General features: G+C 34.0%; 3 protein-coding genes and 2 long non-coding RNA genes across 6 annotated transcripts in view; 3 read left to right on the top strand and 2 right to left on the bottom strand.

Moving 5' to 3' along the window:
* Window positions 1-327: 327 nt before the first annotated feature.
* On the top strand, window positions 328-7,631 carry LOC105312200 (uncharacterized). The gene is made up of 21 exons (XM_019994765.1): window positions 328-445; window positions 493-888; window positions 951-1,274; window positions 1,330-1,578; window positions 1,790-1,981; window positions 2,108-2,443; window positions 2,494-2,850; window positions 3,013-3,381; window positions 3,446-3,802; window positions 3,910-4,278; window positions 4,397-4,705; window positions 4,784-5,083; window positions 5,247-5,552; window positions 5,627-5,869; window positions 6,010-6,102; window positions 6,285-6,605; window positions 6,730-6,950; window positions 6,998-7,186; window positions 7,236-7,312; window positions 7,363-7,465; window positions 7,508-7,631. The coding sequence occupies exons 1-21, from the start codon at window positions 364-366 to the stop codon at window positions 7,565-7,567; spliced, it is 5,253 nt and encodes a 1,750-aa protein (XP_019850324.1). The 5' UTR covers window positions 328-363; the 3' UTR covers window positions 7,568-7,631.
* A 1-nt stretch (window position 7,632) lies between these two features.
* Window positions 7,633-9,870, top strand: LOC105312199 (adhesion G-protein coupled receptor G2-like). The gene is made up of 7 exons (XM_019994741.1): window positions 7,633-7,971; window positions 8,022-8,067; window positions 8,130-8,242; window positions 8,297-8,433; window positions 8,487-8,749; window positions 8,794-8,881; window positions 8,936-9,870. The coding sequence occupies exons 1-7, from the start codon at window positions 7,819-7,821 to the stop codon at window positions 9,654-9,656; spliced, it is 1,521 nt and encodes a 506-aa protein (XP_019850300.1). The 5' UTR covers window positions 7,633-7,818; the 3' UTR covers window positions 9,657-9,870.
* An 870-nt stretch (window positions 9,871-10,740) lies between these two features.
* The window catches only part of LOC109581035 (uncharacterized), an 18,128-nt gene continuing 14,194 nt past the window's right edge, over window positions 10,741-14,674 (bottom strand). The window contains exon 8 of the mRNA XM_019994764.1: window positions 10,741-10,803. Coding sequence (XP_019850323.1) covers window positions 10,741-10,803 — 63 coding nt within the window. The remainder of the gene's footprint in view (window positions 10,804-14,674) is intronic.
* Window positions 11,954-13,216, bottom strand: LOC109581025 (uncharacterized). Of its 2 annotated transcripts, none has more exons than XR_002184467.1 (2): window positions 13,200-13,216; window positions 11,954-12,411 (listed from the first exon to the last, which is right to left on the bottom strand). It is a non-coding gene; the product is annotated as an uncharacterized LOC109581025 (long non-coding RNA). The 2 variants fall into 2 exon arrangements; XR_002184468.1 differs by lacking the exon at window positions 13,200-13,216 and adding an exon at window positions 12,742-12,752.
* Window positions 13,409-13,781, top strand: LOC109581024 (uncharacterized). Its single transcript, XR_002184466.1, has 3 exons — window positions 13,409-13,599; window positions 13,653-13,704; window positions 13,750-13,781. It is a non-coding gene; the product is annotated as an uncharacterized LOC109581024 (long non-coding RNA).

Genomic DNA, 14,674 nt, shown 5'->3' with positions numbered 1-14,674 from the left:
TCATTGTAGTACATGTAGTGGATCAAGTGCAAATACATGTACATCCCTTTGGATTTTGTGCCTTAATAGCATTCCATTCTAGCATGAATAAAAACAAATTAATGCATAATTAATGGTTAATTTACTCATGAATGCAGTACTGATCTAATTTTTCATAAGCTGTACTAGCAAAAGAATGCTTTTTCTATAGTTGATATAATTATGATTATGTAAGTTAGTTATAAATGATGCTGCTGTGTAAATATTAACATTCCCTAGTAAGTTAACTTGTGCAATTAACTCATTATGTAGTGAGTCATTTAGAGTTATTATCCAGCTCATGTTACCATTTTTTTGTTTAGTAAACAGCTTGGAATCAGAATAATGTCTTTCTGGTTGTTTCTTTTATTACTGCAACAAGTATCATCTCAAAATTTTGGTTCTCTTTCTCCTCTTCCGAATTCTGGTCAGTTTATTGTGTATATACTGTAGTGACTATGGTTAAACCAATAGGTGTCAGATTGTTTCTTGGTGAGGAGAATATTACTATTGCTAATTTCTCAATGATAGCTGCTGGCCTGTTTCATGATATAGATGTTGATAGTCCTGATGGTAATGCTACTAATAATCCTATTAGTGCTGATGGTCAGAATGATGGTTTGTGGTGTCAGAGTTCTCTTAATCAAAATATGATAGGAACATGGTATTATCCTGATGGAACAACTGTACCATTGGGATTTGGTAGTCCCTTGTTTGCTAACAACACTGCTACTGGTCAAATTGGTTTGTTAAGAAATGGAGGAATAGACATTCAAGGACTGTACAGCTGTGTTATACCAAATGAAGAAGGAATTAATCAGACACTGTATGTTGCTGCTTATGGTAATACTGATTTTATTAGAAATGATGGTGAGAAAATTCAATTAGAATACTGAAATATTATTTTTATCCTTTTCATCATGTACTTGTAGAACTTCCAGTTATTGATAGCAGTAGTCCTTCCTTCCAGCTCCTCTCATCAGTTGATGCTGATCCTCCAGTGTTTAGTTTGTCATTTAATGTCACTAATAGATCACCAACAATAGTCACTTGCTCTGTTGATAATGGAAACCAGTTTAATGTATCTGATAATGACCTGATACATACTGCAGCAACAGTTAATAATGATGTACAAGTACAAGTACTAGTAACATTTAGAATGAGAATGTCTGGTCTTTTTAAATGTTCTGCTAGTACTGACAGAATTACAACCACACCTTTAGTATCTACTACTATGGCAATGAGGAATATTAGTGGTAAGTATACCTTATTTTTTGATCATGTTAAATGATGTCTTTTTCCCTTCAATAGTAACTGGATCTCCATCAAACTTGACCTACAGCAGAGACAGTCTTTTCTCAGTTACACTAGGTTGGTCTCCCTCAGCAGTGATTAGTGCTACTCCTCAGTATCATGTCTTTGTTAATAACAGTAATAATGTTATTTTAAGTGACTCCACTTTGACTCTCTCATTACGTCCTGATGATGAATATAATATTGGACTAGTAGCTACTGGTGAAGACTTACCTGGTGAAATAATCACTGTCACTGTTTCTCAAGGTATAGTTAATGTAGATGTACACAGTGTATTGTCATTATTTTAATATAATTTCAGCTGTCCATATTAATGCACAAGGGCCAGTTATGATGCCATTGTATCCTTTTTCTTCTTTTTCATTAATGTGTACATTGATATTAGCTCCTACAATGAATAGTACTATGGTGGAAATGTACTGGGCAAGCCCTGATCTCATTCCCTTCAATTTTACAGATGAAAAAGACATATTTTTAGATACTTTAGAGCCTACAATGATATCAGTTAATGATAGTGTTGTACATACACTTATTCTTAACTTCAGTTCATTAAAAGTATCACAAGCCGGAGATTATGTTTGTGGAGCTCTATTGAATGATGGGGCTGGTACTATTAGCATAACATCAAATTATTCTGTGTCCATACAAGGTAAGCATATAAATCATAATTTGTGTCATATTTTTTTTCATTTAATAAGTAAATTACCTATTATTATTAATGACAGTAAATTTATTAGTACTTATTATTATTCATTTTTGATTTTTTTAATTGCAGGGTTTGATTTCAATCACGTTGATATAAGTATCAATATTTCTTCTGTTCCTGTTGCTGGTAATACATTCAACTTATCTTGTGTTATACTTGTACCTCCTAATTTTGTTGAGGATCTTATTAGTGTCAGATGGACTTATGATTTAGAAGCATCTCAAGATGTGACTAGTGAAAACAATGATGCTACACTAGTACCTGTTGTTAGAAATGGAAATATATTCACCAGTGTACTTACACTTGATCCAGTCAAAACAAGTGATGCTGGACAATATTACTGTCAAACAACAATTAATGTATTCAACTATGTAGATTATACTGACATAGATTTAACTGTTCAAAGTTAGTTCTAATTGTTATTTAATTGTTTAAAGCAATATTCTCCTTACTAGCATCTCCTCCCAGTGTATCAATAGTAGCTGATCCTCCAACTGGCCCAATATATGAGAGTACAAGTTACTTACTAACCTGTACAGCTACAGTAAACACTACAATAGTGAATACACCAGTAACTGCTAGTGTAGTATGGACTGATCCTAGTGGTAATGTAATACCAACTAATGAAACAAGACGTCAAGTGATACCTCCAACTGGTAACAGTCTTGTTAGCATGCTATTGTTTCAACCTATTGATACTGGTCTTAATAATGATGGAGGAGCATATACCTGTCAAATGATCATCAATTTGAATAACTCGTTAATAACATTAAGTCAACCTACTAATACTACCTTTGATGTTGCTGTTGAAAGTAAGGTTTATTATGTACTACAATGAATGCTGCTCCTCTATTGCCTACTCTAATTCTCTCCTTTCTCTTTTTGCATGTACTTTCTTCACTCTCATGCTCTCTGTCTTTACACAAATGCACACATTCTCTTCTTTCTATCCTACTTATCCTGTCTTGCATTAGGTCTTCCTCTGATGACAGTAAATTTCTCATCAGTTGGTTCAGTTGAAGTTGGTCAGAATCTAACTATAACATGTACCATAACAGCAGTTGAGAGATTGGTAGTAACACCATCGATTACTTTCATAAAAACAAATAATACAGACATGGAAATGCTCTCTGACTTAAATAGACCGTACACTATCACAACAGATGGCACTGGTTCAGTTACTAACTATACTCTAATACTGGATCCAGTGAGGTTTGAAGATTCTGGAATGTATACATGTATGGCTGAGTTTAATGTAACTGGTTTTAATAATACCTATGATTCTAGCACTGCTACTTATGATTATCAAGAGGCTAGTCATGTCTTTAACCTACTAATAAAATGTAAGATCAAACTTTCTTAATGACATTATCAATTAAATTATGGTAAAATATGATTGTTTTATAGTGCCTCCTTTCAGCGTATCGATAGTTGCTGATCCTCCAACTGGTCCAATATATGAGAGTACAAGTTACTTTCTAACCTGTACAGCTACAGTAAACACTACAATAGTGGATACACCAGTAACTGCTAGTGTAGTATGGACTGATCCTAGTGGTAATGTAATACCAACTAATGAAACAAGACGTCAAGTGATACCTCCAACTGGTAACAGTCTTGTAAGCATGCTATTGTTTCAACCTATTGATACTGGTCTTAGTAATGATGGAGGAACATATACCTGCCAAATGATCATCAATTTTAGTAACTCAATAGTAACATTAAGGCAACCTACTAATGCTACCCTTGATGTTACTGTTGAAAGTAAGTTATAATGTAATGAAAACTGCACTTCATTAATCATTCTCCTTCGCATTCCTTATCCTTCGTCTTTTTCTTTTTATCATCTCTTTATTCTTATTTCTTACCAGGTCTTCCTCCAATGACAGTAAATTTCTCATCAGTTGGTTCAGTTGAAGTTGGTCAGAGTCTAACTATAACATGTACCATAATAACAGTTGAGAGATTAGTAGTAACACCATGGATTGCTTTCATGAAAATGAATGATACAGATATGGAAATGCTCTTTAACTTAAATAGACCATACACTATCACAACAGATGATACTGGTTCAGTTATCAACTATACTCTAATACTCGATCCAGTGAGGTTTGAAGATGATGGAATGTATACATGTATGGCTGAGTTTAATGTAACTGGTTTCAATAATACCAATGATCCTAACACTGCTACTTATGATTATCAAGAGGCTAGTGATGTGTTTACATTGATTGTTAACTGTAGGTTAAATGTAAAATGATCTTGTATTTTTAAAATTGTTAAAATTATTTTGATGCATTTTTTATGTAAATAATGTACCTCTAGCCTTTAGATTCATTTTTTCTACTCTTTATGCAGGTACCATTCTACCCTTTGTAGCTACATCTGTAACAACTATTCCGGGAACAACAAGTGCTAATATATCCTTTATTATACCAAAAACTTCTTATGCAATTGAAATTTATAGCATCAGTTATACTGGACAATATTTTCAGGCAACACAAGCAGTTTCAATGACTAGGATGAGTTCTAGCTTTGTTAATAAACCTATCACAATAATGTTGACTGGTCTTGAGGAAGACAATGTTTATCAGTTTACAGTTGATTCTAGCAACTGTTTAGGTACAACCCAAACTGGAGTGTTAAATTTTACTACACTGCCGGCATGTAAGTCAAAGACTTTTAGATACATTGATACTATTCTACAGACACTCTCTGTCTCTCTTATTTTTTATATCTTTATAGCACCAGTTGCTTCTCCAGTGGATTGTGCTAATATAACATTTTTATCATATAATGTCACACTTGCCTGGACTGCACCAGCACTAATAGATCAAAATGGAGCACCAGTTGGTTATAATTTAACATGCATGAATACTAAAGGTGTATCAGTTAATGGATTGAGCCCAACACAAACTTCAATGAACACAATGTTCACTATTACTGATGTTATGCCTTTTACTGGTTACACTTGTGATCTGTCATTCATTAATGTAGTAGGAGAAGGACCATTTACCCAGTGTGCATTTGAAACAGCTCAAGATAGTAAGTAAAGCTTATTGATATGTATTACCAAGTGATTTTGAATTTTGCTCACTTCCACACTATTTTGTGATCGGGGCCATAAATGACATTTGAGATCTCTAGACTAGTACTGCTAAACTATCTAAAGCAATTATTATCACTTTTTTCTCTTGAATCTTTATAGCACCTAATGATGGACCACAGAACTTTGTTTCTTCCCCAACAATGACAACAGTTACATTTATGTGGAGCAAACCATCAATACCTAATGGAATAATCACTGAGTATAAACTCAGGGTTGCAAACGTTGAGACAAATAATGATACAGTTCGCAGCATACCTGTACCTCCTGGTCAAATTGATATAATGTACACTGTTGATATGAAAGGATTCTTCAGTGCTTATAATAATTACACTGCCACTGTCACTGCTAGTACTGTCATTGGGTTTGGGCCCATATCTACTACTAGGGGAAGGACACTACCAGACAGTGAGTATTCTTTCCATTTTTACTATAATCATAATTATTTTAAAACTTCATTATCTTATTATTATTTTTTATAGTGTCTAGTCCTCCACTATTAAATACAAGGAGTTTTACTATATCAAATACAGAATTCACTACAATAGAATCAATTGATAATCACACCATTAATGTTACATGGTTTCCTCCTACTACACCAAATGGACAGATTATGAACTATACTATTGATGTTAATGAATATAGTGGAGCTAAATTATTAAGACGTACAGTGACTGATGTTAACAAGGATAAGTTTACTGATTTAATTTATAATACAATGTTAAGTGAGTATTGTATTATTTTGGGGGGAATTATTTTATTTATTATTTTATGGGAGGAATCAAACATAGCTATAAATCCACATTATTGTATATGCATGTTCAATAAAAATGGGTTTGTTCATTTTAATTTTAGCTTTTTTTAGCCCCTGGTGTACCATATACTATCACTCTGGTTGCTTATAATGAATTTGGTAGAGGAATGCCAATTGAAGTCACTGTCTTTACTAAAATTTTGAGTAAGTGCATGTGTGCGTATTATTTATGTGCAATGTATATGTAATCTCTATATATATGTACATGTTATTCAACTGTGTATAGCCTTTTTTTACATATATGAGTGTGTTTTCTTTTTATTTTCCTTTCTTATCGTTTACTTTTTTATTGCCTTATTTTTATCTATTTTTCTTTCTAATACTAGCTCCTAGTGTATCTCCATCAGGCATTACAGTGATCAGATCTGCTGATGGTAAAAATGTGACAATAACATGGAATCGTATTACTTTGAAAGAAGCTCGTGGCTTCTTTGAATATACAATAAGACTATCAACAAAATCCAGCAGAAAGAGACAGACAGGAGAGTTAGCATACAGAGTTCCTTACACAGATACCAGTTATACAGCTACTGGTCTTAATGGCCAGGCTGCTTATGCTGTATCAATGGGTCTGTCTGTTGATGATGGGCTTGGTCAGGGACCTATTGCTGGACCTACTAGCAATCCTATTGAGATAGCCTCCCCAGGTTTCTTATAAATACATGTAATAATAGATTGTGTTTTGTGAATTGCTAGAATTAGAATGTGTACTTGTATGTGTGTAATATGTAGCATAATTATGGTGCATTACATCATTATGGAATCCTTTAGATCCCTATACTTGTATCATGGAAACCACAGTCAGTACTGATCGTGGTATGTTTGAATGGCCAGTTACAGCATTAGGCAGTACAGCAAATGTGTCATGTCCTAATGGTCCTACTGGAGCTGTTGCAACTAGAAGATGTGTTACTAATAGCACATGGGAATCACCTAACATAACATCCTGTGCAACCACTGAGGTATCTCGTGAATTTAGAAACATATCAAAAGTAATAAAGACTTGATGTGTGCGGATGTCATTACTTGCATTCAATAGATAAATATTACTACTGACAATGTAGTAACAGTATCTGAGAACCTAACTAATCTAGTGGTCAGTACTACTGATACTGCTGATCAGAATACTGACAACATTGAAGTAGTGTCTACCATATTAAACCAAACAGCAAGACTGCTATCAGATCCTATGATAGTCATGAGCCTGTCATCATCAGAACTGTCAATGGTAGGAATTTATATTAAACTTATTTTATGCTTCATAATATTCTAAAAAGACAACAGAGAACACTGTACAAATACTAGACAGCATAGAGGAATGGTCACCAAATGTGTTAGAGACAGAATCTAACAAGTAACATGAAACTGATTTTGTAAAAATAATTATTAATGATTTTTTTGTAGCATTATCAATTCTTTTGAGAGAATTGTGGATGCATTAATAAATCAAGATAATTTTACTAATATAACAATTATAGAAGATGACATTGCTTTAAAAGGAGAAAGAGTGAGTCTTGATTGTGATTTCTGATTTAATTTAGTTTTATAGTTTCAACAATCAGAATTTAGTGGAATAGTATTTACTGCAGTCTCTTCTGGTAGAGTATAATTTTTAGATAATGAGATTGTATTCTTTATGCTTTATTGTGTTATTTTGAAACCAAATTTACTCACAGCAATGATATTTATATTCTATTGCTTTTTCTTAATTACACTACTACAGATAACAGATTGATTGTTGACACTCAAGTTGAAGATGATGATGCAAATGGTTTGAAGCTTAACAGAATAGCATCAATTGAATTGCCGCAAAGCATTATAAATATTGTTGAGAGTGATACCATTGATTTATCATTCACAATGTACAATCAATCAGTACTCTTTCCTGTTCGAGATCCTCCACCTAATACAATAGTAGGATCATCTGTCATTGGTGCAAGAATTGGTGGAGTAGCTGATGGTACTAAACTAATTGACCCTGTAGTCATTACTCTGTCTCTGAATAGAGTAGCTGTAAGTGATTAAATAAGTAATGATATAATTATTATTCTCTGCTATTAAAGAATGCTAGTAACCCTCGCTGTGTGTACTGGAATTTTACTATTGCAGGTAGCTATAAATTACATGTGGTTTCTATAAATTTAATGGTTTGCCTTTTACTTATGATGTAGATGGCAGGGGTAATTGGTCTACTGATGGTTGTAATACAACACTTAATACTACTGATGATCTCAGTTTCATAGCTTGCCATTGTGATCATTTGACTAATTTTGCTTGTCTTGTGGTGAGAAATTAATCACAATGACACTACATATGCAGCTACTTAATGTCTTTATAGGATGTATCTGCTAGAGTCAGTGAACCTACCCAACCCCCTCAATATGTCACTGTTACACTAGAAGTTGTATCAATTGTTGGTGTGTGTCTCTCACTAGTGGGACTAGTACTAACAATTATCACTTTAATTATATTCAAGTGAGCATGCATTTATTGTATTTTTTAAATTATGCATGAACTTTTTGTAATAGGAAACTGAGGACAAGGGAAGCTAGCAAATTTCACATTCAACTTTGCCTCTCATTAATATTTATGCTAGCAGTTTTTGTGAGTGGTATTGATAGAGTATTAGTGAGAGCTGGTTGTATAACAGTTGGTGTTCTCATACATTACTTTGCTCTTGTTGCCTGGATGTGGATGGGAGCTGAGGCTTTACTAATGTTTCAGAAACTAGTCATTGTATTCACAGACATAACATGGAAATATTTAGTTGGTATCTCATTTATATGCTGGAGTAAGAATATGATTATACAACAATGATTTTTCATGTTCTATTAGCTCTACCACTTATACCAGTTATAATCACATTAGTAATTGATGCTGATTTCTACATTTATTTATACGAACCAGAAAACGAGTCTGGATTGTAAGTGGCAATGTATTTATTTTCATTATGCTTTATTGATCTTTTGTTTATTAGTTGTTTCATTAGTGACATTATCCCTTTTATTGCTGCTTTTCTACTTCCAGTCTTTGTCATACTTATCTTCAACATTATTATATATGTCATCATTATTCGTGTTCTTATTCTCCACACTATTCGTAAGAACAAGAGAATGAGTAAGTCTCACCTCACCACATCTGAAGCAGTAAAATTGATATTATCTTTTTCTGGTATTTTGATGCTGTTTGGTCTTACATGGTTATCTGCTGTCTTCACATTTATTACTGAGCCTAACATCTCATTCACAGTTCAGTTCTTCTTTGCTTTCTTCAATGCTTTTCAAGGATTCTTTATATTCTTCTTTTTTGTCATCCTGAGCAGTGACTCAAGAGATGCTTGGAGGTCACTCCTCTGCCCTTGGACTCTTGAAGACAAAAAGAAGCCACAAATATCCACAACTGTTAAAAGCAAAACTTTAAATAGTAAAACCACGTCACTGCAGAAGAAAAATGCACCAAGAAATTTAATTTTAAGTTACGGAGAAAAAAGTATGCCTGATGAAAAACAGGCAGAATTTACTGATAAATTAATATTTGAGAATGAAGCAATTTTTGAAGACGAGGTATTTTCTATCGATGACGAGTTCATGATGTCCGAGTTCAATAATATTCGTTTTGATCGTCAACTTTCTACTCGATGTAAACATCTTGTAGAAAAAATTGAGATTGACTTTTTTGATGCCAATGAAGATGATTGAAATGTGAAGCATAAACTTTTTCATTGATAGTTAATTAGTCACTGACAGTGATTTAATTTAATTTTTGTTACAGTTGCATGTCTAGACATAGATCAGCTTAATCTCTTGTTAATGCATTTAAAATTGTTATTTTCGTCTAATTTCGTTTGTAGTCATCAATTTCATATTTTGATTTAGTGAATAGTGAGATCAATGTGTGTTATATTATTTTGTGTGGTGCATCTTATTCCACTAACATTATACTTTTAACAAAATGGTTTTAATGTCATTTTTTTAAAGCAGAGATTTCTGTGGCAGCACTAGTCTAGTTCTTTACTATCCTTTAAATAGTTTCATGTTGCATTGAGATTTTGAAGGATTGGTATATTGCTTGGCTTTTTGTCAGTACATTTTCAAGTTGCTAAAAAATCTGATCAAAACCCTAGTATGAGCAAGACAATGAATGGTATAAGCCATTTTTCTCATTCATACGCAAATGTACATTTTCTATGGAAATTTCAAGCTCATTCTAATGAAAATTGCATTTTTTATAAACTTAAAACAATCTGTGAATAATCCTTTATTCATAGATTGTTCTTGTTATTGATAGTATATAGCTCTATAATTTAAACAGGTACTGACCGGATTATCCATTGGTATGTGGAGTGTCTTACCATTGTAGTAATTATTAGTAGATCCAGTCAATGAAGATACTACTAGAACAATTGATAGGATCATCAATAGGACACTCATCTTGAAGTGGTAGCATGATTGTTCCCCTTATAATTACATTGTTTACTAAACAATAAACGCTGTGGTGCATGTCTTGCACCAGATTGAATAACATACCCATTGTAGTAATTAGTTTCATTTTAGTCAAATTACTGTATATATGCTGGAGAATAGTCTGGGTGGTGAGACTATAGCTGCAATTAATGATGGTACTTGCAATCATTTCCTGTCTCATTGTGAAGGTGTGAAGGTGTGAAGAGGTGTAAAGGGAACTTGTGAACAAGGAGCTTAAAATTGATTTGATAATCAAAAAATTTCTTTAAAAATTAGATTATTGCTTTCAACATAAGCAATATAAGCTTTTAAAATAATATCAAGCATCAAAATTAATATTAAAATCAAACCCCAGTTCATTCCTAATAGCTTCAATCCAGTCCTGGTGTAAGGCTGTTGCTGCATAAGCAAAACTGCCACTAACTGCAATGAATGAGTTTAAGAACTTTTGACAGTGCTCCTGTACTTGCAGTAACTTCCGCTGAAAAGTAAGACCAGCTTTAAACTCATCGATAAATTTCTCCATTGAAGGATTTCCTCTGACAGCATTGTTGATCAAACAAAGAGCAAATAATTTATTGGCAAGATCAGGGACAGTTTCCATTGGTAGTGACATAAGATCAGCATAATGAGATACAAAAACATCATTGATGACTTTCTTTACTTTATTGACTTCAACAGTAGCTGATGGGCCTAATAGAGGTCAAAAGTCAGTATATATATATATATATACACACCGTATTATCAATTACTAGCTCCTCCAGTGGATGACTATGATACTGACATTGATTCATGTTCTACATTAGAGGAGGAAGTAGTAGGATTTGATTAATATGAAACAAGTAAGCAATTGAAATTATTTATGTATTACTTATTAATGAAGGAGTACTTCTCAGTGATCGGTGAATGAATAATGTCTTAGGATCAGCCACTCCATCCAGTGGTATAGAATAGTGCAATGATGGTACAGCATCAGGTGATCCATATACTGATATCAGGCAACGTGACGGAAAAGGATAATTAGCATCACCAAACTTATCAACATCACAACGTAGAAACTATTAATATTGATCAGTTACACCTTACATCTACAACTCCGCTGAAGTTAGCAGCACATTTTGCAGCAGCACATTCCTCACTTCAAATTGATTAAATTTTTGTGGTCGAAGCCTTATAACAAGGGTGGGGCTGGATTAGAACTTGGGTGGAGCTGGTTGCTGCGCTCGAGCGATCATAATTACTGTTTATACCGATAGATTATAAGATGTTCTTTTATAGGACAAAAAGAGCAAGTCAAGAGAACACTTAAGGTTGCTAGATTAATATCTGTTGTTCTTTTTATAGGACAAAAAGTGTAGGTCAAGAGAATAATATTTAGTGACTTTTTTTGATACTAAGCTACGTTAAAGAATTAATACAAAGGACTATCAGGCACCATAGTATCTATGCAGGCACTTGACCATAAGTGCAAGATGAAGATTGTTTACATCACATATCTGATATCATGAATTGTGACATTTTAAGCATCATTATTTTATTATTATTACTATATAATGTTTTACAACACACAGGACAAGTGGAAGGGAGAGTAAGATATGAGACTTAGAGAGGGTTGAGTTTGTTCCACAGTTGGACAATTCTATTGAAATAAATCTAAAAACGAGTATGATGTTTAAGTATAGTTGTGAATCAGTTTATGGACAGTGGACAATGTAGTAGAATTAGTGGAAAAAGGAGACAAATCAAGCAAGACAGGAAAGCTATTTGAAGGGATCTTAATGGCTTTGACAATGAAGTTCATGCCAGTACATGAGAGAAAGAAGTGAGACGTTGATTAAGCGTTCTCTGAAACTAGTAGAATAGTCCAATAGGATCTGTTTTGTCAGATTCTTTACAGCATCAGGATGTCCTTAGGGATTAAAACCGCTTTTGTCCTTATTTATGGGCGTGTGAACTCTACCCACCCTCATCGTATCCGAAATGTCTTTCCCTACATTAAGATACATACATTAGTCGATATTAAATGTCTGTACCTGTTGCACTTCTCCATAAATAAGAGGATTTGTTTCTTTTAAACCGCTTTCGTCCTTATTTATGGGCGTGTGGACTCCACCCACCTTCATCATATCCAAAATGTCGTTCACTACATTAAGATACATACATTAGTTGATATTAAATGTCTGTACTTGTTGCACTTCTCCATAAATAAGAGGATTTCGTCCTTATTTATGGGCGTGTGGACTCCACCCACCTTCATCATATCCGAAATGTCGTTCACTACATTAAGATACATACATTAGTCGATATTAAATGTCTGTACCTGTTGCACTTCTCCATAAATAAGAGGATTTCTTTCTTTAAAACTGCTTTCGTCCTTATTTATGGGCGTGTGGACTCCACCCACCCTCATCGTATCCGAAATGTCGTTCACTACATTAAGATACATATATTAGTCGATATTTTGTGTCTCTACCTGTTGCACTTCTCCATAAAAAAGAGGATTTGTCATTTTTAAACCGCTTTCGGCCTTATTTATGGGCGTGTGGACTCCACCCACCCTCATTGTATCCAAATGTCGTTCACTACATTAAGATACATACATTAGTCGATATTTTGTGTCTCTACCTGTTGCACTTCTCCATAAATAAGAGGATTTGTCATTTTAAAACCGCTTTCGTCCTTATTTATGGGCGTGTGGGCTCCACCCACCTTCATCGTATCCGAAATATCGTTCCCTACATTAAGATACATACATTAGTCGATATTAAATGTCTGTACCTGTTGCACTTCTCCATATATAAGAGGATTTGTTATTTTAAAACTGCTTTCGTCCTTATTTATGGGCGTGTGGACTCCACCCACCCTCATCGTATCCGAAATGTCGTTCACTACATTAAGATACATACATTAGTCGATATTTCGTGTCTGTACCTGTTGCACTTCATAAATAAGAGGATTTGTTTCTTTAAAATGTGCTTTTCTCCATATTTATGGGCGTGTGGACTCCACCCACCCTCATCGTATCTGAAATTTTGAAGACAACATACATAAGGATGCAGTAGATTGTGATGTTTTCGTTTACATGGTAAGATATGACCTTAAATTATTGCACTAATTTTTCTTAAAACAATGCAGGTAGCAAATATTTCATTGAAAAAAGAAAATGAATTATTGTCAAGTAATAGTACAATTATTATTTTAAGTATAAAAGTATTATACTTAATTTTGTAGGATGATATGGAGAATGCAAGAATTGAAATTCTGGGAATTATTTTGAATTCATGTAAGATACTTGACTGCATGCATGATTATTTTCATTGAAATGCAGCTGGCCAAGCATCAATACCTTTCAGTAATGAAGCACTATGGTGCAATGGACTCGCCTGCTGGAATTCACCTGAGTGATATGTATTACTTGTACTGTGAAATTTTAAGCAATTTGAAAATAATAATTATTATTGACTGCATACTTATATAAACGAGACACCTACGGTGCATGGCCTCGCCCCTATGCTGCTATGGTGCATGCCTGCACTGCAATAGCTGTTTGATTATCAGCATGAAGAGAGTCTGCTCAACACTAGCTTCCTGCAGTTGCACTTGCTCTTGAATACCTGCAGAAGTAGCAGCACTGCAGCACATACATGCAAGCAGCTCCAGCCCCTCCCATGCATGTAGATTGAAAGGTGTGGCATTCCATCATAACTGGAATGATTGGCAGCAAGAAGACCATGTGAGAAAGAAGCTTCACTTTTTCTTTACTAATCAGCAATATATGATAAACTTGCTGACAAAAAAGTTGCTGCCTTTGTATATTTGAGATAGTATAGGTACTTTAGTACCTATAACCCAGCAAGTTGTTGCTCTAGCGCTGCACAAACGAGTGACCTCAACAATTTCAAGTAAGTATAACTCTTCATCAAGTAAGATTTAGAGAAATCTGTTCATATTATTTGAAGGCCATGTTCTAATCTACTGAAAAATGCTACCATCTATCTCTAAAGTGCCAACACAACGGAACTTGGCCCATTTGCTCGATTTTCTTACTTTGAAGCTTCTGTACCTAGCACTTGTATTTGAGCAACACAAAACAGTTAAGAAAGACTTTTCCACGCCAAAAAGAAAGATCTAGGAGCTTGAAACATGCTGTGCTAAAGTTATTGTTTATTAAAAACAAATTTCAGTTGTACGGAATGAATGACAGACAGACAGACACAACAACTACCTATACCTCGCGTAGGCGAGGCCAAAAA

This window comes from Amphimedon queenslandica, unplaced genomic scaffold, assembly GCF_000090795.2.
Source record: "Amphimedon queenslandica unplaced genomic scaffold, v1.1 AMPQUscaffold_13466, whole genome shotgun sequence".
In the NCBI taxonomy this organism is placed as follows: domain Eukaryota; kingdom Metazoa; phylum Porifera; class Demospongiae; order Haplosclerida; family Niphatidae; genus Amphimedon; species Amphimedon queenslandica.
The sequence above is the reverse complement of the archived record's forward strand: the minus strand, read 5'-3'. Positions and strand labels throughout refer to the sequence as shown.

Bases quoted from the DNA above. Each gene is read 5' to 3' on its own strand.
- LOC105312200 (XM_019994765.1), top strand. From the start codon at position 364: ATGTCTTTCTGGTTGTTTCTTTTATTACTGCAACAAGTATCATCTCAA. The intron at 5,553-5,626 runs GTGAGTATTCTT...TATTTTTTATAG, and splicing joins GGGAAGGACACTACCAGACA to TGTCTAGTCCTCCACTATTA. The intron at 7,187-7,235 runs GTAGGAATTTAT...TATTCTAAAAAG, and splicing joins CATCATCAGAACTGTCAATG to ACAACAGAGAACACTGTACA.
- LOC105312199 (XM_019994741.1), top strand. From the start codon at position 7,819: ATGTACAATCAATCAGTACTCTTTCCTGTTCGAGATCCTCCACCTAAT. The intron at 8,068-8,129 runs GTAGCTATAAAT...CTTATGATGTAG, and splicing joins CTGGAATTTTACTATTGCAG to ATGGCAGGGGTAATTGGTCT. The intron at 8,882-8,935 runs GTAAGTGGCAAT...TTTGTTTATTAG, and splicing joins CCAGAAAACGAGTCTGGATT to TTGTTTCATTAGTGACATTA.